The following is a 21,700-nucleotide window of genomic DNA, read 5'->3' as shown; positions in this document are numbered from 1 at the left end:
TCTGATATTTGTCATGCTTTATGCTGGGATAAACTCCCACTTTGATCAAAACACATCTTAGTAAAGTTGTCAAAATGAAATAAGAAAAGAATGAGGGGATGTCAATTGCTGTTTCAAACACCATTCATTCTGAATCAAAGAAAATGTTAATTTGTGTCAGGAAGCTGAATTATGTAAATGTTGAATGTGTTTGTAGCAAAGACCAAGTCAAAGCTACAGTGTAAATGAAGCAGGAACCCCTTTAACACTGGAGTAGTTTTAATGTACATCTATATATGGAAATGAATAGGAAATGAAGCAAGAAATACAATGTTTGGGAAAGAATCTTGTCATAATTTGCAGAGATAATTACAGGCAAAAATGAGATTGAATATAGCAACAGGAAAAGCAGAATAATTATGCGGCAATTAACAGGAAAGCTGTATGGTTCTTTGAAAAAAATAGCAGTCATCAGGTTAAAAATATATGCTGGGTACAGAAATGTTTTAATAGTCAATACATCAAGTATTTGAATTCATTTCCTAAGATAAAATATTGTTTCATAAAATAGATCTCATCTATAAGATGAAATATATTATGCAGTTTATGTATTCATTATAAATGTTTGTATTTTTATCTTTAACATGTCATCTGAATTGGAGGAAAAATAACATGTTAATTTCAGACTGTGGATACATAGTGTAATACTAAGAAGATGTAGATTTTAAGTTAGTGTTTCAAGGACTGCAAATACTGTAGGAGCCAGTAGAAAAATAACTACTCCTAGATTTGCAACAGAATTAGTTTCTTATGTCCTAAAATCTTCATATTCTGATAAAAACTATTACCTGCTTTTATTTTACTGGAGGCAACCCTGTTTTTTGGTGTTTTTGTAGGTCTTCTACTTTATTAGTTAGCAACAGCACAGTCAAAATTACTCTTTCTGAAATGTAACATACAAGGATTTCTCTTGCAATTTAGGGAATCTCAGATGGTACTTTTCATGGGGAGCCTCTCATGTAGTGGCACCTTCAAGTGCATTAAAATGACAGCTGGGGCTCGCTGTGCTCAGGCATGGGACCATCTTGGTGAAAAGAGAAAGGAGAAGCCACTGTGTATGCACGTCAGTATAGGATAGTTTTCAAGAGGTGAAATCTTTCTTTTAAAGCTAGTGGGAGCAATTAATCCAGATAACAATTAAAAAGACAAGGTGTTTTGCGTAGTGTTTCTGGACAGAGGGACATTCTCTGAATTGTACCGTTTGTATAAACACGTTGTCAACAAACATGTCTATCCCTGTCTTTCTTAAACATTGAATCTGGATCTGAGGTGTGTAATCATCATTGCTTTATGCAAATGCACCATTTACTCTAGATACAAGATGGAATAAGACATGCTACTCACTTCAGCAATTGTTTGGGCAAGTCAAGGCTACATGTGCAAGCTGTCCTGAGACAAGTCACAGGCTCCTCTCCTGCCTCTGCACTGCACATCCCCAGTGAGAAAAAATTAGGAGAGGGAACAAGGTGAGAGGCACACTGAGGCTGCAGGCAGGGAGCCTGCACTGTGGGTTTAGTGGGGATGCTGCCTTTCCCTTCTGTGAATAGACTCAAAGATGACAATGAGGGTGTCAAATAATGATAAAGAGCAGTAATCCTGCCAGTAGTAATAATTAATGCCTCTATGGTGACCTTCATTCATTGACCTCTAATCACTTTGTATACATTGACTAAAGCTGTATGGTTTCTCTGAAATAGATCAATATCATTTTTATTTACTGCCATAAACATATGTATATATAAAAGTATAAATAGATGAAACAATAAATTCTTATTAAAAAGCAGTAAAAATCACTTGGCTTAAGTGTTTTCAAAAAAAACACTACCAACAATAAAGAAACAACAAAGCATCTGAATGTCTAATACACTGGGTTTGAGGATGCAGATCCTCCTGGTGAATGAGGGGACTCAGGCATTTTCTTTGCTGTTTCATGAGAAAAGTCCAGATATAGAAATGTGTATGAAACCAATATGAGAAGCCGAATGGTTGACTGGATGAGACCATGTGTATAAAGCATATGTAGCTTTTCCATAATGCTGAGAATCATTCCAAGGAATCATAGCAATTGTAGTTTTCATTGCTTACATAATGTGCACTGATCAAGGCTAGCAACATAGGTAGGAATATAAACTGTCTTGTTCCCTTCCCTGCAGGAGCAGATATTAAGAGTCGTGATATTGATTAAGAACAATTCCTATTTAAAAAATACAATGATTGTGTTACTAGTGTATTGTATCCTTTTATTTTAGGTTATTCAATACTTCAAGCAATTATGGAAAAAGCGGGACAAAATAGCTGGCAAGTCAGTGCCATCTGTGTGGAGAATTTTAATGATGCCAGCTACAGGCGGCTTTTAGAAGATCTGGACCGAAGACAAGAGAAGAAATTTGTAATAGACTGTGAAATAGAGAGGCTTCAGAATCTCTTAGAGCAGGTAACATTCCTTTTAATGTCACTGTAAGCACATTACTGAAATTCCAGATGAGATACCACTGTGCATTGCCTTTTGTTTATTTTCTCAATGGAAATGGGATTGCCTACTCGGTCCTTTTTTTTTTTTTTTTTTTTTTTTTTTTTTTTTTTTTTTTGCCATGGATTGAGATTTCTACATCCACTTGCTGACTGTTTGCCTTCCTATAAAGTTATTGTCCTAACAGCCAGTGCATCAGCACGGTGAGCCCTCCCTTCCCCAGCTGGCAGGTCTTTGGGGCAGCTGCACACTTGGCTTCCCAGCAGCTCCCTGCCTGATACAGCTTGCATCAGGCTCTTATGGCTGGTGGACAAACACAACACGGTGTTGCTGCATTACCATGATGCCCTCAGTCTGTACCTTCACAGGGGAAAGAAACTGGTCTTGTTTAAGGAAAAAAAAAATTGAATCCAGTATTACATATTACTTGCAATTCACAAAACTATGTATTTCTAGCTATAAATTCATTAAACTCATTACTGCATGTATTTCCAGCTACCAAGTACTTCAAACTTATTATTACATATATTTGAACTGATAGCTTTATTACCTTAGCAGAGTGTTTACGAACATGAAGAAAAGTAGAATAAACGTGCTATTTTGCTGGGAAGGAAAGTCAGGTTCTTCCATTCATGGAAAGCTGCTGTAATGTAAAGAAAATACTGGTCCAGACAGATGGTTTTGCACTGTATGGTACTTTTACTGGTGTAGGAACCTATTGCTACATAGCTCATAAATGTTGGGAAAATAAATAAAATAGTGCTTTGAAAAGTGCATTTTTCTAAGTGACGGGAAAGTAACTTCGGGTTTACTCGCTGCTCCTCTCATGATCCCACATACGAGGTTGCAAGAGCAGCGTTCAGCACCTGCTGATGCTGCAGGGAATGGATGCCATCTGCTGGTGGTGAATCCTCTGCCGCCGCCCTGCTTATCCTGGCTAGCACGTTAGGGACTTTTGAAATTTTGTTGTAAAAACGTTCATAATCCGTCTGCTACCGAAGTCACAAAAATTTAAAACGCAGTTTGTGATGCAGAAGTACATAAAATAATCCTCATAGACATATCCATGTCAAATTTGCTTTCACTGACAGAAGCTAGAGAGAAACTGAGTATTAATGGTATGGCTGCAATAACAAGGACTTTTTCTATGACTGTTGCCAAGAGAAGAATAGATGATGCTGTATTGCTATAGGCATTCATTTGGCTATTTTTTTTATTGTGAAAGCCATTATGTTTTAACACATGCTTTCTATAGTTTATGATGAAGTCCTCAAGTTCAGCCTATGTTGTAGTAAAACAGAACACCCATTTGGGCATCTTTTAAAATATATTTAGAAATATAATTTTCCCCTCAGCTTTGCATGTGTATGTGTGAATGTAGTTTCTTTTACACAGTGTACAAATGTGAATTAGAAAAAGAATGCTATATTATGCCATAAATTCTGCATACATCCACCATCCTACATAGTTGTATGTACTGAGTATCCACTCAATTGCACAGCAAAACGAAGTCACCTAGTAAGCATTCAGATCTCGCTGATCTCAGCCATATATTTTATTTCCTTCCAGGAGCTGCTACTCATTTTCTTTCTGGATTGGCCTCTACATAGTCAGTTCTCTTTGAGCATAACCTGTGCTCTTTGTTCAGATCATACAGAATTGAATTGGATATTGATTTTAATGGGATTATGTTTTGACCTCCTCTGACTTCATAAAGGTCTGGATTTTGCCTGCCTAAAATAGGTACTTAACATGGCAAGTAGTAAAAATGCAGTGCCTGGCCTCAACAGGGTGAGTCAGATATTGTGAATTTGGCTGATGGCTCTATAGGACAAGCCCGAAAGCTGCTTGAGTCCTCTTTCCATTAACTGAACTGTGGGGAAATCAAGGGTGGGAGTTACATCCAATTTACAACATGCTTGTATCTTAGCCATTCATACAAACACTTTTAGGAAGTGATTCATCTGGTTACTGTCTAATTTTGGATGGGATTAATTTTACCTAAGAAATTAGCTGTTTGGTATTTGTGCTGGTGTTTTTTGAAACCTAAATGTAAAGCCTTTGCCCTTAAATCTACGCTAATGAAAGGAAAGAAACTGATATGTGAGCTATTGAACTTCTTCTCTTCTCAGTAGTGACTACTGATATAAATAAATTTACATTAGATCTAATTAAATTGGAATGTAGATACTTCAGAATATTTCTGTAATTTGTCCAGGTCATGTGAATTTTCTTCTATTGTTCCAACACCCCTGGAGCCTCATCTTCATCCTCCATGGGCAGGAATGGTATTGTAGCCAGGCTAGGTGAAGTACATGGTCACCTGTAGCTTTACTCTCCAGTGTGGATGTCCTGGTCTTCCTAGACCAGCTCACCTGTGGGTAAGCCTGGGGTGCTGTGCTTAGCCATTGTTTTGGGGCTTCAAAATGAAAGCAGTTTGCCTTCAGGGGTCAAGTGAACAGGATGTCAAGGATAAACAGTCATAAACCTTCTTGGAGACAAAAGCATTTGCAATCTCCCAAAGACGGGAGTGAGGCAAAAAGAGTCTGGCCCAATGTAGAAAATGCAAAATAAAAACAGTTTTAAAATATCAGCCTCTGACTTTTTCATTTTGTATGAGGGCTTTAATAACCTGTACAGACAGGTAGGGTGGCCTCACAAATGGACTGAAAGTTGGAGTGCTCTTCCCTGCATACACAGAGGAATTGATTAAGCTTCAGTGACTCTAATTAACTCAACTTTTTTACTGCCTAGTTCTCCCATAATTGAGAGTCTAAGTTGTGACTATTGTAATACTTTGCAATGTACAAGTAAATGTTCTGCAGAACATTTAGGAAAAGTAATTAAATCTCAGTAATGAGACGGTAACTCAAAGTACTTTGCCCTTAAATCTATGCTAATGAAGGGAGAGAAACTGGCTTGTGGGCTTGTGGGTTTCTTCTCAAGTGACTGCCCATACATATACACATTCATACTTCTCATGACTCTGGACCTCAAGAAATGAAGACTGGAGACTTTTTCACTGGCTGTGTTCAAAGAGCGTTGCTCCCCTCTCTATATCTGGTTCACACTTATATGACCTGGTGTCTTCTGCTCATTTTCCTCTCCCAGCTGCTCAGCTGAGGAAAACAGCCCCTTGCTATTTCTTCATTTCTTCTGCAACTTTAATCTCACCATTTTCTATCTTTCTTTTGCCTCTTGTATTTATATTAGTTCATTATTTTTTCACATTATGTGTATATAGAAGCTGCCTTCACACTCCAAATTTGTGACTTGTCTTCAGGGAAAACTTGTTCTCCTGGAATAAGTGATGTATCTGAAATCCAGTCTCTGTGCACACACCAGGGTGTGCATTTTCCATTACAAGGTCTTCCTTTCAGGTTTATACATTGCTGCAGTGAGGCTGATGTTTTGGGCAAGGGCCAAACCTGTACTCATTTTAAGGGTGAAGTAAGGACAGAGAGAGCTTCGTTCATCAGTCAGATTTCCATTCTAGAAAGAGGTAACAGGTCCAGCGTTAAATACAGGAGATGTGTTCAACCTGCCCGCAAGTATTTATATCTGATTTACTTGGATTGCCTACAGAGCATTGCAGATCTTCCATCGTAATAAAATGACACGATGGTTTTCTCAATAAAGCTATACTCTGTTTTAACCATGGTCAACCACACAGCATCTACTTGATAGTGGCAATATTTGGGGGTGATGGAAACATTTTGTTTGGTTTCTTTATTATTGCCAGTTGCATTGGCTCAGCTCAAAGCGCTGTTTAAACACACCACTGGAGCAAGGCATCACTTTGAGCAGGGTCACAGGGTTACTTTGCTTCATCAGTAAGACAGTCTTCAGCCTACGTGAGTCAGTACATCTCCACCTACTGTCAAGAATCTACTGTAACTTAAGTGAACCAGGATAGTATTAGCTCCTTTTCAGACTTTCTTATAAGGATAGTGAAAGAACACCCTACGTCCTTAGTATCTTACAACAGCCATAAGAAGAAAACCTTTTTGTTGTCTGTGAGTGAAACTCCTGCTATGTACTCCTATGGCAGACCTCATCATTCTGCAACCTCAGGATGTAAAAGACAATCCACAAACATCAAGATCTTTACTATAAGATTTTCTTTACTTACCCATTTCCACTGTACTAGAAAAGACTACACAGATGAGAAGGCAGACCTTTAATTTCTCAATCATATTACTCTTTCTAATGCACAAGATTGACAATTACGAAAATCTGGAAGTTAATGCAAATGCAGTGCAGAATGCTACATGGTCTTAATTTTATGTTTTTTCCACAAAGCAGAAAATGTTATATTTTCTAACAACTGGGTTCATGAGTACTGTAATTATCACCATATGAGAGGTTTGTGTTTACTACCATTTAGATTATTACCTTTACAGTTTTCTTACCTTTACTCATGTTCCTCATGCAAGTTCTTCATGGTCCAGAAAGGAAGAATATTGCTCATACAGTGAGAAATTACAGACTCTGTGGGATATCTTCCCTTAGAGATTCCTAATTAACCCTTTATTTTATATGTTTTCCAGACACCTCTTTTCCATCCAATACCACAATACAGAGAAACTATGATCACTGGTTCCAATAGCATTGCATTTATATATGCAAGAACCTCAGAAGAGGAGACTAATTCAATAAGCATTAGCTGACCATCCCCACTTTTTAGTTCATTTGTGGTCAGGCTTGTAGTATCTGTGAAAGAGTATTTGGAAATTGAGAGCAGCTTTACCTTGTGTTCTTCTTTCACATACTATGAGGCATGAGCTCTTGACTAAAGGTGTGCATTTTTAGCTATATAATAAGTAACATTACTGTAGGAAAGTGTGGTGGATACAGTGGTAGGGATAAATTTAATATTCTCTTGCCCACTTCACCTATTTTGTTTCTTTCTAAATTTTTCTGGCAGAAGATAGCATCTCTTCCACCAGTGTTAGTGGAGAGGCATTGTATGGCTTTTCTTCAGAGAAAAGACAATTTATAGGAACTATGTTTTAATACCAAAAAAGGACAAACATCTTCTACAAGTTCCAGTTTAGGATGAATGCTCCTCTAGTAAAGTCTGGCCAAGTGATTCTGGCTTGTAGATGAGGGACTCCAAAGTCTCTACCTCTCTTGCAAATGCAGATTCAAGTTCGCTTTTCATTATTTCACAACTTGGACACTGGCTTGCATCACTGGAGCAATTTTGCTTTTTATCTTGAAGAACATTTTCCTCTTTAGCAGAGAAAAAATGGTGTACATGCACTAGTTTTGTGGATAATGTTCTTAAAATCAATTTTAACAGCTTGTCTTTCCCTGTTACAACTTTTGGTCCAGTCATGTCTACTGAAAAATAATAACTGTCTTTCCCTAGAAGGAATGTATGTATCTATATATTCTGTACTTCTCTTTGTGAATTTTATCTAAAGCGTGTTATACCCTTGTTGATTTCAGGTGCTGAAGGAAAAGACATGCAAAGAGAATATAATTAATTATAAAGTTGAATAGTGCTCTTTCTCATGAAATGGTGTCGTGGTTTAACCCGGCCGGCAGCTAAACACCACGCAGCCGTTCGCTCACCCTCCCCCCTCCCTCTCTGGGACAGGGGAGAGAAATGGAGAGTGAAGCCCGTGAGTTGAGATAAAGACAGTTTAATAAGACAGGAAAATAATAATAACAAAATAATAATAACAATAATAATAATAATGATACAATGGTGATAATACGAAAGTAATAGTATGTACAAACAAGTGATGCACAATGCAATTGCTCACCACTCGCTGACCGATGCCCAGCCTAACCCCGAGCAGTCTGGCCCCCTCCCCCGGCTAGCCACCCCTATATATTGTTTAGCATGACGTCAGATGGTATGGAATACCCCTTTGGCTAGTTTGGGTCACCTGTCCTGGGTCTGTCCCCTCCCAGCTCTTACTGCACCCCCAGCCTGCCCGTTGGCAGGACAGAGCAAAAGGCTGAGATGTCCTTGGCTTAGTATAAGCACTGCTCTGCAACAATTAAAGCATCGGGGTGTTATCAGCACTCTTCTCATCCTAAGCCAAAACACAGCATTCCACCAGCTACTAGGAAGAAAATTAATTCTGTGCTAACTGAAACCAGGACAAATGGGTACCATTACAAAGTTTGATGTTTATTCATTGTTTGATTTGTACCTTTGCAATCCAAAAATAGGAGAATGAAGCAATGGTTGGAATGGTCAGAACAGTAAAAAGTGAAGGCTGATACCCCTCTTTTTCTTTTTTTTTCTTTTTTTTTTTTGTTTTGTTTGTTTGTTTGTTGTTTTGTTTTTCTCTTAGACCATCATTACAACCAGCACCATAAAAACAAAAATATTCCCCCAAAACATGTACTGAACAATCAGGAAATAGCATTTACTATAGCTAATCAAGAAATATGTGAAATTTGGCTGGCCAGCTAGTACCCATGTTCTGACTGGTGACCTGTCAGACAAGACGCATAGTACCTTGGCATTTCTTATCCCTTTGGCGGCAAAAAAAAAACAATTGGATCTTTGTTTTCCACCTAGCAGCCAGTATTAATAAGCACTGTACAGGCTAAATGCATTAGATGTCTTAGATGATGTTTTAGAGGCATTATCTTCCTTTTAAATATAGCTGAAATTGCCCAATGCGTTAGAAGATATTTTACTGGAAAATTGATAGGCAGATTCACAGACAGCTCTGTTGCATAAATATAACTTCTGTAGGAAACAGGAATAAAAATATATAACAAAATGAATACATTCAAGAAAATGTCCTGTCACTCTCTTCTAAGATGTACTTATATTAGTTATCTGGATTAATTTACCTTTAGTAAATACATGTCATAGATTTCTTTTGTTATTTCTTCATTTGCTAACTTTGAAGCAAGAGTGAAGTGTAATAGAGAGATGAAATTGTGGTCAGATTTAGAAAATAACAGAGAAAATAATTTTGAAGATTTCAGTGAAAACTTATGTTATTTGTTCAACCATTGTATTTGTTCTTTTTACTTTTTCAGACACTAATAACACATATTACTTACTAGAGAAGCACACTGTCATTTGGTCAGCCATAGCTGATCACACTGCTATTACTTACAGTTTGTACAGTGCTCAAAAAAGTGTTCAGATATACAGTGAAGTCAATGCTCCAAATGGATTTTACAATTAAGTTGAAAAGCTGTCATTTAGATGGCGATAGATATTTTGTTAACTATAAATACTTCAGTCTATTTTTGTTGGCTTTCCATTGCTTTTTCTTTTTGTTGCTAATCCAATTTAAAAATTAAAAAATAAATTATATAAGGAAATTTTCAGAAACACAAATACTGAAGTTGAAATTTATGGTTCCCCATTTATTTTTCTGCCAGACTTCTCTCTGTCAGCATATATTAAATACCACAGAGCAAATAAAGTACCAGGAACAAGACTGGAGTCTTACAGCTCTGAGATGTGTTTTTAGGCAGATTTAGGATCTGTTTTTGCAATATAGACTGTGAAGTACCGATGTGAAGAGACTTATTTTATGAACAGTCATAGAATAACAGAACAATTGAGGATGGAAGAGATCTCCGAAGGTCATATGGACCAACCCTTTTCTCAAGGGGGCTTAGATCAGTTACTCAGGGCATTTTTTTTTTTTTTGACTTTTGAATACTTCCAAGGATAGAGGTCTCAGAGCCTCTCTGTGCCTTGTTCCAGTGTTTGACTACCTCATGGTGAAGATAAAGAACTAGGAACTGAATTTAACCGTGTCTGTAGGATGACCTTCATGCAGAGCCTGGCAAAGTAAAGGGAAGAGCATACGCTAACTGTAATTGCATTTGCTTAACACCTCTATTTTTACTTTATTCAAAATAAAATAAAATAAAATAAAATAAAATAAAATAAAATAAAATAAAATAAAATAAAATAAAATAATGTTCCTATACCTAACATGTTTTCCCAGGCTTTTTTCATGTTCATTAGTATTTCCAGTGTTTCTATATCTGTACTCATTAAAGGCACATACATAAACATATGCACATAGCCGTGTACAGGACTTGATTCAGCAAAAGAAAAAAAAAAAAATTCTGCAACAACAACAAGGAATTTCCTTTTCCTTTCTTCTGTTTATCTCAGCTTCATCCTCTTCCACCAGTCTCCATCCCACAAAGTTCACACCTCAGCACTCCATGTGTTAAAAGTCTTCCAAGGTGTCCACAGTGAGCAGCATATTCTGAATTTTGCATAGTGATTGAGTTTTGCTGTCAGAGATCATCAGTCTGGCTCCTGCTCTGCCAGACAGCCTGATTCCACTCTTTATTTTCTGCTCTGCCTCCCCCCATAAAAACTAAATGGGATATTTCCCAGTAGATGGGCACCACTTCTCTCTGCTGTGTCAGCACTCTGTATCAGCAAGATCAAGACTCTCTGCTCATCCAGGGCTGTATTCGCCTTTAAACATAGAGGTGAAAACTGCTATGCAACATCTGGCATGTGTTTAATGCTTCAATGTACACAGCTGAATTTATACATAGTAATAAAAAGAAAGTTTATTGTGCTTTGTAATACTAAAAATTAAAAACAGGTGTAAAGTCGCATAGCATATTATTGGTATTGTTAATCTTGTGAGAATTACAAATCAGTAAACTCTAATTAATAGCATCTAATAGCACAGTATTAACAAGCATGACAGGGAAGTAGCTGTACAGTATCTTGAACTCTGTTCATAGCTGTCTAACTAACTCTGATTTTCTATGTATTGTTTGACATTACTGATCCTCAGCTTATCCTGCCTTAAAGAGCCTTGAGGTATGTAGCCAAAAAGTACCGTGTAAGTGTTAGCACTCAAAAAAAAATCTTTCTGATGAGTAAAATAGAGCAGGCTGTCACTGCAACAATTGATGATTATTATTACCGTCAAAATGAAAGTAAATAAATGTGTGAGTGGAGAGAAATAAAGAAGCTGACATATTCCACTCCTTGGTCTGATTGTAATATTTTGCCGATTGCATGTTAAACCTGAAAAAGCAATGTTTGACTGCTGAAGTTCTCTATATTGATAGAGTTTTCAATTTTGGGATCGAGTTTTCAGTTTTGCTGTTTTTAAAAATCTATTTTTTCTTAATTTCCAGTGTGTCTGCTAACTGAAGATAGCAACTGACATTTTTACAAATGATATTTAGAAAATTGGCATAATTAATTGTGAATAATAAAAAAATAAATTAAAACGTGATACTTACAGAAAGGCAGAAATTATGTGCTAATGGATTCAGTAGAATATTAAGTCAATTTTCCCTCTACAACTTCCTCTGTTTTTTCTGTGCATGAGCACAGCAACACATGAGCACAGAGGATCACTAGCACAACACAGGCAAGTAGTTATTAAGAGATCTGCATTGCTTTTACATGTAATTTAGTTCCATGATGAGGATTTCTTTATCCTTTGAGTCAGAAATGTCATGGACTTGTCTAGTCTCTTAACATCTCCACACTTCCTGTTTATCCTTTTGATTTACCTGAATAAAATATAGGCTACTTCTGCTCACACAGGACCACAGAAGCAGATCATTGGCCAAAGACTTTGGTACATGCACAGCACAGTGCAGTTTGGGCCAGCAGCAGCAGCATTGGACTGAGGCTGCTTCAGGGCCATAGCAGCAGCATTCTGCATATGTCTCCTTAGTCCAAAGGGATTGGACTTCATGAATCTCAGAGATTCATAAAGTGCTTTTTCCTCACCATTCCTGTCCCTCTTTGTTTGCTTTTTTTCCCTGGAGGTCTATAGAGCTGCTTGTATGCAACCCTGTGATGTCAGTGCAAACTGATAGCTCTTCTCCTCAAAGCAGCCAGCTGCCAGCACTGCCACCAGCATCTTCCTCACCCCATGCAGATCAGCAGGGGCTCCCCAAAGACATTCATTTTCTATGAAGCAGCTGGGATCTTGCACAGTAATAGTCCCACACCGTACAGTAATACAAACATATTTTGTCATTGCACCACAAACTGATGAGGTTTGGACCCAAGAAATAGCTTATTTCAGTTACTGAAAGAACAAATAGGCAATAGAAGGCAAAGGATGAATACAAATGGTTTGGGGGATTCATAAAGTGACCTTCATCTTAAACCCTTCCTCTCTCCTTGTCTCCTTTATCCCTGCAAGCCTGCACATCCCATTTACCTCTGGGACAGCCTATTGTAGGAATAGGCTTTGAATGGAAGCAACTTCAGCAGCAGAAAAGCAAGCAGCCATGTTTTGGGAACTGGCTACTGGCCCCTGAGCCACCTCTCCAGGCTTCATTCCCCAGCGGCTGCCTGTGCTATGCAGGGCTCGTGCTGCCACACAGTGCAGAAAGGGACGTGAAAATTTGTAAGGAGACACCTCTGCTATGTATGCTGCCTTCTACATCCTCTCTTTTGATTGTAGGCTGTTAAGAGACCACACTCTCCCCAACACTAACACCCTTTTGTGAGCACTAGCCGTTAAAATTAAGCTTATTTTTCAATTACTTTTTTTATGGCTTTATAAAAAGTTTATCCTTGCTTCAGATATCATATAAAATCCCATTGCAGTTGTGGTTTATATCTTCACCATTTCTGCCACAGTATTTCAGGTCAAGTCTCAATCTTCTGTCTTTAACAAGTCCCCACACTTTTTATATTGTGTTAGACAGATTTAATTTTATTGCATGTGCTCTTTTTCTTAAGGCAGCAGATTGTGAGACAAAACCAAAGAGGAGAACTTCTGTTAAAGTCCCTTTGCTAATGGGCAGCTATCATCCTTTGAAGAGATTTAACTGAAAATAAGTTCTTTTCACTTCAGCTTTAGTGACCTTCATCTGATGGAAATCATAATGAGGGATATTTCATGCTACAGAAGTTAAGCATTCTTTTAAAAGTAGTTATATACAACATCAATTTCATAGCAGTAAAGAGACAAGGATGACTTGGGGCCTGATTCGCTGCTTAGACACTGATGTAAGTCTGGAAATTGTTTTATGGAAATTCATGGACTTGCCAGTCATGGGGAAAAGAGAGAGAGAGAGAGAGTCAAAGCAGACAATGGTAGCTCTTCTTTTTGACAATAGAATAGTTCCTGAATTTTCTAGACCAGGACATTGTTCAGCTAAATAGAAAGAATGCTGTTGTCTAATAAAGTCAAAAAGTTCAGAGTTTGTGTGTAAAGACTGAGTTTGATTCAAATCTCCTTGGCTCTGCTTTTATGGTAATTTAAAGTCAACAGTATAATTCTAGCTACTTTTGATTAGCACTAGACATCGATGATGTGAGAATAAGGCCTTTTCTTAATTGCAGTATAATAGATTAAATAGTATAATAGACTTGAAATTCTCCTCATGTCCTGTTCCTTACAGATTCTTATATGTAAATGCATTTAATAATGTGAATGCTTTTCAATAGAGCCTAATGTGATTCATGTATATATATATTTAAATATAAATATCTAACTATAAAGTCCACCTTTTTGTGGATTTACATACACTCACATACACAATAAACTTTGGAGAAAAAAAAATAAAAAAGTTGCATTAGATTCTTAAACAACCTTGATAGGTTTATGGCCTGAGTATTTCACTTTGATTCTGTGCTGCCACATTTTCTGAAACAAAGGACTCAATAATAGCATGAGTATTGGATAGTACATTCACTTTTGTTGTTTTTCATGTTAACGATAATTTGGAGAGCATATTGTATTTTCTTATTCATTCTTCTTCAGAACAGTGTTGATTATTTAATAATTTCTTCAGTTCCACAAGTGAGTTTAAAAGAGCTCCAATTCTAGGTGCTGGCCACCTTGGTCATTGAATTAAAACATGCAAATCAATACACAAAACTCAGCACATCATCCTTTCCCCTGCACTCATCCTTCCCCAAAGGCATCAAAACACAGTTCACCCTTCCCAAGGTTTACTTCCCTAAATCACCGTGGAGGAGATGAAGTCACCTTAAACTCTCACCACAACAAAAGCCAGGTGTAATGTGTATGTGGTGTTAAGAAGTCAGAGTAGGAATATAGAGCAAAAGTGAGTATTTAGAAGATTTAAGTGAAGTACTATATGATGAGAAAAAAAATGGATCTGGTCCCAATTGCTCAGGTTTCTGGCACTGTGCAGTTTTGAATCAAAGCATCCTAAGGTAATGCAAAGGCCATGCACAGGGTCCCCCCTTACGTGCAGCATCAGCACTTTCATGGAGTATCACTGCTTATGTGACCCATCTTTGGGGCCTGGCCCTGCTGCAGGTTCTGTGGCCTGTTGGGATGGAGAGCTGAGCCAAACCTACTGCTCCCTTGGCAGGGCCACCACAGGTGCCTGTGGCTGTGTCACCCTCTCTTCAGGACCTCCCTTTTGAAATGAAGATGGTTCTCGTAGCTCAGCCTCATTCTGTATGTGCATTTGCCACCTGCCAACAGGTGTTCGGGGCTTTTCTAGAAAAGGCACCCACAGGCACACCGAGCATCTTAGTTTGCATCAGGAACATGCTTGTTGAAGTTAATCTCCTAATTGTGGTCATTTATTGTACTGTGTATCACATCAAGGGAGGCCTCTAAATATATGAATATGTTTTGTTTTGGATGATGCCAAATGAGAAGGTGCCTAAAAACACTCTGGCTGTGCACTAGTTCCCATTGTGAGTTCAGTCCAGGGAGCAGGTTGGAGAGTCCAGAGTAAAACCCTGAACTGTGCTTGCTATGGAGGCCCGCACAGTAGCACAAACACTTCTGCTGTACACATCCTGTCTTATGGACTTTGATTCTTCCTAATGGAGATGTTAGACAATGCAGCTTTTCCCTCTCTCTGTATTGCTACAGAACTTGGCCTTTTGGTTATGAATTCAGAAGTGTATGAGGAGGCACGTGGTGTTTTAAGGTGTCCCCAGACCTAATGAACTTCTGTAGCAAAAGATTTATGGAACACACATCTATCAAAATCCCAGTCCTCTTTTTCCCTTTCAGAGTAGATTCTCTGGTTCTTTTACCTCACTTCTCTTCTCTGCCACAGAAGAAAAATATTCTTCCCGCACTCACTGGCACTCATCTGTTCAGTCTGTGGCTCAGGGCAATACCTGCTATGATATGTATGGGATGGTTGAGGTCTCATCTCAATAAAAGACTCCAGTCACTGCTAATAAAGAATAGAGAAGGAAAATGTTGGAGGTTGGGGAGCTCCTCTAGAAGTACCTTTTCATGTTATGAAGGACTTAAGTTCATTGTCTAAATTTATCTAAGTGCAGTGGCACATCAGAAAGAAAAGCAGTTCATCGGATAGTGAGGATTCACATTCTATTTTATAGATCATAAGCTGCACCTTTAAGTATTCAAGAGAAAAAGGTGACTACATAAATTTTGGATATTCAAAACTATGAGATGCTCACAGAAAGCTGTTTTCACTAAACAGGCACTTTTCCCCTAAATCATTAGCAATTCCTGGTTTGCAAATTATATGTGCTCAATAACCATAAACATTTTCAGATTCAAAATCAGAACTGTATTTAATCTTTGTAGAAAATGCAAGCCATATCACATCATTTCTCTTCTCTATTTGCATGATCAACGTTCTTGGGGTAAAATTTGTCTCAGTTAACATTAGGGATATAAAATGTAGGTGTCTACATCAGAGTTAATCATCATCAACTCTTCTTCTAGTCAGTGGAGAAAAATAAGCACTTTCAGGGCACAAGCTGTCTAATTAATTTTAGACATGTACTTTAGGATAAGATGAATCATTTCCTCAAAGTGCCTGCTTTTTCTACTGACTTTAAAGGAAGTGCAGACAACTAGATGATACATAGATGTATACTTTTATTACCTACCCTTAGAGACAAGCATTGAAAGAATACACTGAAAAAATATATAATGTTTTTTCACAAATATTCTGTTTTGTTCACATTAAATCTGTGAATTCTGCAGTCATTTCTAGGAACAAGCACAGAAGCAAATCCATTTAATCATGTGCAGTATTTAATCATTTTGACTACGTGACAACTAGGGACATGTATCTGATGTACCTCAACAGTTGCAGGATGATCTTGTGCTTGTTTATTTGACTGAAACACTGCAATTATTATCACAGTTTGTGTTATGAAACCAAACCAGGGAACAGATCACAAAGGGTGTTAATTGCCAAAGCAATGTCGACTCCCAAGAGCTCAAAGGGAGCTGCAGTGATTTGTGCAAGCTGAGGATGAGGCCCACAGTTATCATATCATGTTCATTTTAAATCATGTCAGCCCACTTACATTCAAACTGTGATGCTGTAGGTGTTCAAAATTTGAGTTTTAATCTCTATCATTTTCCCTGTAGTAGGGATGCAAATACATTTTCATTACCATGGATAGTGGAAGCAGTACAGATGTAAAAACACTATTGGTGTCAGAGATTCCATCTCTAAGGAAGCCATAGGAAGCCATTCAAATCCCTCCTTGTGCCAGCAGGGATTTGAACTCTTTGGGGGGGAAAAACTCAGTGGGGGAAAAAAAAAAAAAAAAAGATTTGACAGCACCCACCTCACATGTCTTGAGTACGCAATACAGAAAGGTGTGATATCTCCTTCTTGTCCCCTTCCCCAATAAAATGATAGCAATGGTATTTAATTACAGATCTTAATGGGAATCTGACTGGGTCCAAAATAAACATTTTTTTTTATATGAAGGACTAACAATCTGGACAATCTGGGGAGGTTTTGTTGTTGTTGTTGGGGTGGGTTTTTTTGTTTGTTATGTTTTGCTTTTTAAATCTGATCATTTTAGCTACAGACTGAAAAAAAAAAAGTGATTGAGGTTGGGAAGAAAGCAGAATAAAATGATAGTAGACGTTGCTTATTCACTTTATTGCTTTAAAACAATAAAATTAACACAGTTCTGACAAGATGCTTATGCCACTTCACCTGGAATTTCCCTTCCACTCTCTGCAGAAGCAGATTGATTTACTGGAACAACAACAGAGTTGGAAATCAAGCATTTCCAAGTGTTAATACAGGTCCTGGATCCCTGGGTGTCTTTGGCCAAATCATTTAGTCTTTCAGCAGCTCATGTCTCATCTCCAAACTCTGATGCTATCTATTTCATTCTGCACTGTTGAAAGGGTCTGCCAGTCTTCGTGAATGTTCTGTCTTTCCAACCTGGGACATGGTCCATGAAGGCAAGAAGCTGCCAACTCTTCAGAACAGAATCTAGAGTTAGGATTTTCAAAGCACAAAAGGAGACAGATCCATAGTTTTCCTGTTGTTTATTAAGTAGCCATCACCACATGGAAAACTTTTGCCTGTATCTTGTTTATTCATTTAGAAGGAAGTTAAAATGCTTTGTGGGGATGAATGCATGAGAAGAAAAAAAAAAAATCTTTGGACTGCAAGCAGATTTTAAGTGAGTGGTTAATCATTGAAAACCCTTGAATTCACTGTGGGTTGGCATATTTTTTGTCTAACCCCTGTTCTTGATCTCGCCATATCAGGACTGTAGCACTTGCACATCAGGAGTGTTCCCTGTCTGCATCACTTGATGTTATATGTTGATTAAATGCTCAAGGGCAGCATGTGGCTTCCTCCTGGGAGCAAATGCCAAGGTTCCCCTCTCACCTCTGTGTGTCACCAGAAGGCCCTTGCAGCTACAAACAAGGGGCTTTCACAGCAGGGAGCCTGGCTGCCTGTTCTTGCTCTGTCCTTGATCATGCCAAGCCCCAATATCTTTAGCATATCGCTAAGAACTAAATAACACTTGTAGTACTTGACCACCTCAAGGGCAGACAGCTTTAATCCCAAGAGCCGAAAACCTAGTTTGATTCATAAACACTGCACTCATTTGAAATGAAAAGGTACATTAGCTGTTAGGCTTTCTAGTTAATGTGTGACCTCCTGCTTCTGAATTTGTATCCCGTAGGTAATTGCCATACTTGATGAAATAGTATACAACAGTAACATTTTCAATCGTGTGGAAGGCACTCAGATTACCAGTTCATTACTTTCTTCACTTTCATTTTAACTTTTTCCCATGATTAAACACCTGGAAAGTTATAGCTACGTTATTGGAGAAAGACTCTCACCATTATATTGCTGATTTTATATATTTCAAAATTTATATCTATATGACTGTGAAAGTGCATTTCTAGACAAAACAGTATGACTGTCTCTCTTTTTTATTATTATTATTATTTTTTTTTTCTTTCTCTGCTGCAGATTGTGAGCGTGGGAAAGCATGTTAAAGGATACCATTACATTGTTGCCAACCTGGTAAGATCTTTTTCTAGAATTATACCCCTGCTAGGTAAGTGAAGCACTTAGTTTTGCTTTGGAGTTACAGCATTTCATACAGTATCTGCCATTTGTCACTAATATACAGTTGTGCATAATTCATTCCTTACAGAGCATTAAAGAACTTGGTCCTGTTGTTTCTGCCATCTGTACAAGAAAGACTCAATATTATCCTCTTAAATCTTATCAAAATCAGTGTAGCATAAAGGACTGCTAAGTGTATCTTGTGACTGAATTAGATGCCTTTACAGACCTATGCTATCATTTTAGACTCATCTTTTTAATATTAGTTGCACAATAATTCTTAAAGTAACTTTTCTATATTCTCTAGGGGAAATTCATTTTGTTATAAAATCAGCTACTTCCAGTCAAATTACCAATTCATATTTTGACTCTAAGTCTAAATAGCACATTTACACAACGTTTAGAAGAGGGCAAAGGAAGAGTAAGTGCAATATTTTATTTTTTAAATAGCCCATTTTTCAGGCCGAAATACCTTCCTGGCCAAGCACAGTGAATGTAGAGCTGAGTCTAATGTATTTTACTCTCTTTTTACTTTTTACTCTCCCTCAAGGAATTTTAGTTGGCTTGAAATATGTTATTGTGTTTTGCTGTAGTAGTACCTTAACTTAAGATAATTTCAGATTATTTTTAGGACCTCAGGCTTTTGAAATGAGAATGACCCTATTCTCTTAAGGTCTTACAAATAAGGTTTTCAACATTCAAATTTATAATTCTCCAAGTAACCTTTCCCATGCAAAGTGGCTGCTGTAGGCAGTAGGGTATATGGTGGAGACAGTCACATCTACTTCTGCATTGACACATGTTGCTGTCTACTGGCTGTTCAATAACGTGTGTAATAGGATTCCCTGATATGTCACCTTTCATATTCACTGTCAGTTTCCTTTAGGACATGAATCAAATCTCTGTCTTGGACTTTTTTTTTTTTTTTTTTTTGATCTGGGGCATTGGGTCAGTACCTCACTTTTTTTTTTTTTATCCTCAGTTTTGTACTTTAAATCAAGTGTAATAATACACTTCTGTTTCATCTGCTAAATGCTGATCACAGGAATTTAAGAAAACAAAAAGATTACTTTGAGATGCCATTAAGTCTAGCAGATAGAAAAGGAGCAGAAAAATTAATGTTTGTTTCTTAGCATCTTTAGCAGTTTTCCTTATGCAGTTTTTTGAAGTTCAGATACGTCTCTAAAGGCAAATTTTGCTAAAGGATTTGTCTGTATACTGGGACAAATTAGCCTTAAAACCAGTAAGTCAGGAAGTCTATGTACTTTATTTTTTTTCATTCCATGTTGGGGGTCACTCCAGACTTTAAATGTGTATCAGATCTGAGAGCTATCACCACCATGTTTCACAAAAAGGTGATTCTGATACTGTTTTCCTTGTGCTAATGATGAGACCCTCATGTGCTCTCTCTACATCCTAATATCTATTATATTATCTCATAACTTGTGTAACTCAGGTAATTTCAGCCTAACCAATAAATCCCAGAATAAATATATTTACACAACAGTGTTGCTCGCTTTGCAAACATGCAAAGTAGCAGGATGGATCAAGCACTAATACAGTGCTCATTAAAATCTGCCAACTTCAGTGTAAATTGGATTAAGGATTTAATATTCTGTAGGCACTTTTCAGAATTGAATTTCTTGGTTTGGTTTCATTCTTTGTGACACAAATGGAAAGTATGAACAAAGTTTCAGCATTATTCTCTGATTTTAAGTCTTAACTTCTAATGGAAACCTGCTGTTGCCACCTTCTTTGAACATTTCTTTATGCCACCTTGCTGATCTAGAACAGATTGGACCCAGAGCGATGTATGAGAGCAAACAAATTCTTAAATTGATTTTCTAGGGATTCAAAGATATTTCTCTGGAGAGGTTTATGCATGGAGGAGCTAATGTGACTGGATTTCAGCTGGTAGATTTCAGTACACCAATGGTAACTAAACTGATGCAGCGCTGGAAGAAGCTAGACCAGAGAGAATACCCAGGATCCGAGACCCCACCAAAGGTACTGGATGGTCTGAAGCACTACCAACGATATCACTCAAGTGTTTTTAATTTCTGATTAACATTGCTGAATAAATGAGTAAAGACCTTAATATTTAGGCACAGGAGAATGCAGCTGATCATACTGTTACTGGCAACTAATAATGCCCGTCCTTGTGACTGTATGATAGAAATACAAGCTACAACACATTTCACTGATATACTTTAATATCCTTTGTCAGTTATTCTCCAAATCACCTCTTTACTGACAGGAACTAAAGGTCAAACACTTAACTGACAACTTAATTTCAACCAATTTTACATGAATTAGTCTAATTATCTGGATTCAGAGTGCAGAGCTTTCCCAACAGATGAGTTCTTCTGTATATGAGATGTAACCACAATTGTAAATTTACTACCCTTAAATTTTAATTTGGAATTTCCTGTAGAAATTCTATCCACCTCAAAACCTACTGTAGTCATCATTTTCAGTCATGATCTTACAGTCCAGTTACATCCCAGTGTTCCTCTAACCTAATCCCTCACAGATGGATAACAAAAAATTTCTGTCGCCTACAATTTTCTTGGCAGGCAAATCAAAGCATAGTTATAAATATGACTTCATCAAAATAGCTCTGTTATTACATGTGCTAATACATATCATACCTACTTGAGACTGAGCTACATGGCATATCAGTAGCAGCCTTGGGGTTGCTATTGATAATCCACATGCAGTAAATTCATCAGAGGACCAGGCTGAGAAAATGCCCCGTTGTTTATGTGGCTCCAAGCTAACATCTGCTAAAGACTTGCTCTACACATTTAATTTGTCATGCTCTCTACCTAAAGTAGTTACAGTAGTGTAGAAACACAAACTGTCTTAGATGACCTTCTGAGACCCATTTATTCTTCAGTACCTTGTGTTGTTCAGAGGGCC

General features: G+C 37.6%; 1 protein-coding gene across 10 annotated transcripts in view; it reads left to right on the top strand.

Moving 5' to 3' along the window:
* Nucleotides 1-21,700, top strand: part of GRIA4 (glutamate ionotropic receptor AMPA type subunit 4) — a 225,924-nt gene that overhangs the window by 131,273 nt on the left and 72,951 nt on the right. For all 10 annotated transcript variants that reach the window (XR_003500434.3, XM_005016336.6, XM_005016337.6 and 7 more), the window contains 3 exons: nucleotides 2,289-2,473; nucleotides 18,680-18,733; nucleotides 20,627-20,785. Coding sequence is in view for 9 of the 10 variants with exons in the window: in XM_005016336.6 (XP_005016393.1) it covers nucleotides 2,289-2,473; nucleotides 18,680-18,733; nucleotides 20,627-20,785 (398 nt within the window). In the remaining variant the exon portion in view is untranslated. The remainder of the gene's footprint in view (nucleotides 1-2,288; nucleotides 2,474-18,679; nucleotides 18,734-20,626; nucleotides 20,786-21,700) is intronic.

The sequence above is a fragment of the Anas platyrhynchos genome, chromosome 1 (genome assembly GCF_047663525.1).
Source record: "Anas platyrhynchos isolate ZD024472 breed Pekin duck chromosome 1, IASCAAS_PekinDuck_T2T, whole genome shotgun sequence".
In the NCBI taxonomy this organism is placed as follows: Eukaryota; Metazoa; Chordata; class Aves; order Anseriformes; family Anatidae; genus Anas; species Anas platyrhynchos.
Note: the sequence above shows the minus strand (reverse complement) of the source record. Positions and strands in the feature narration are given on the sequence as shown.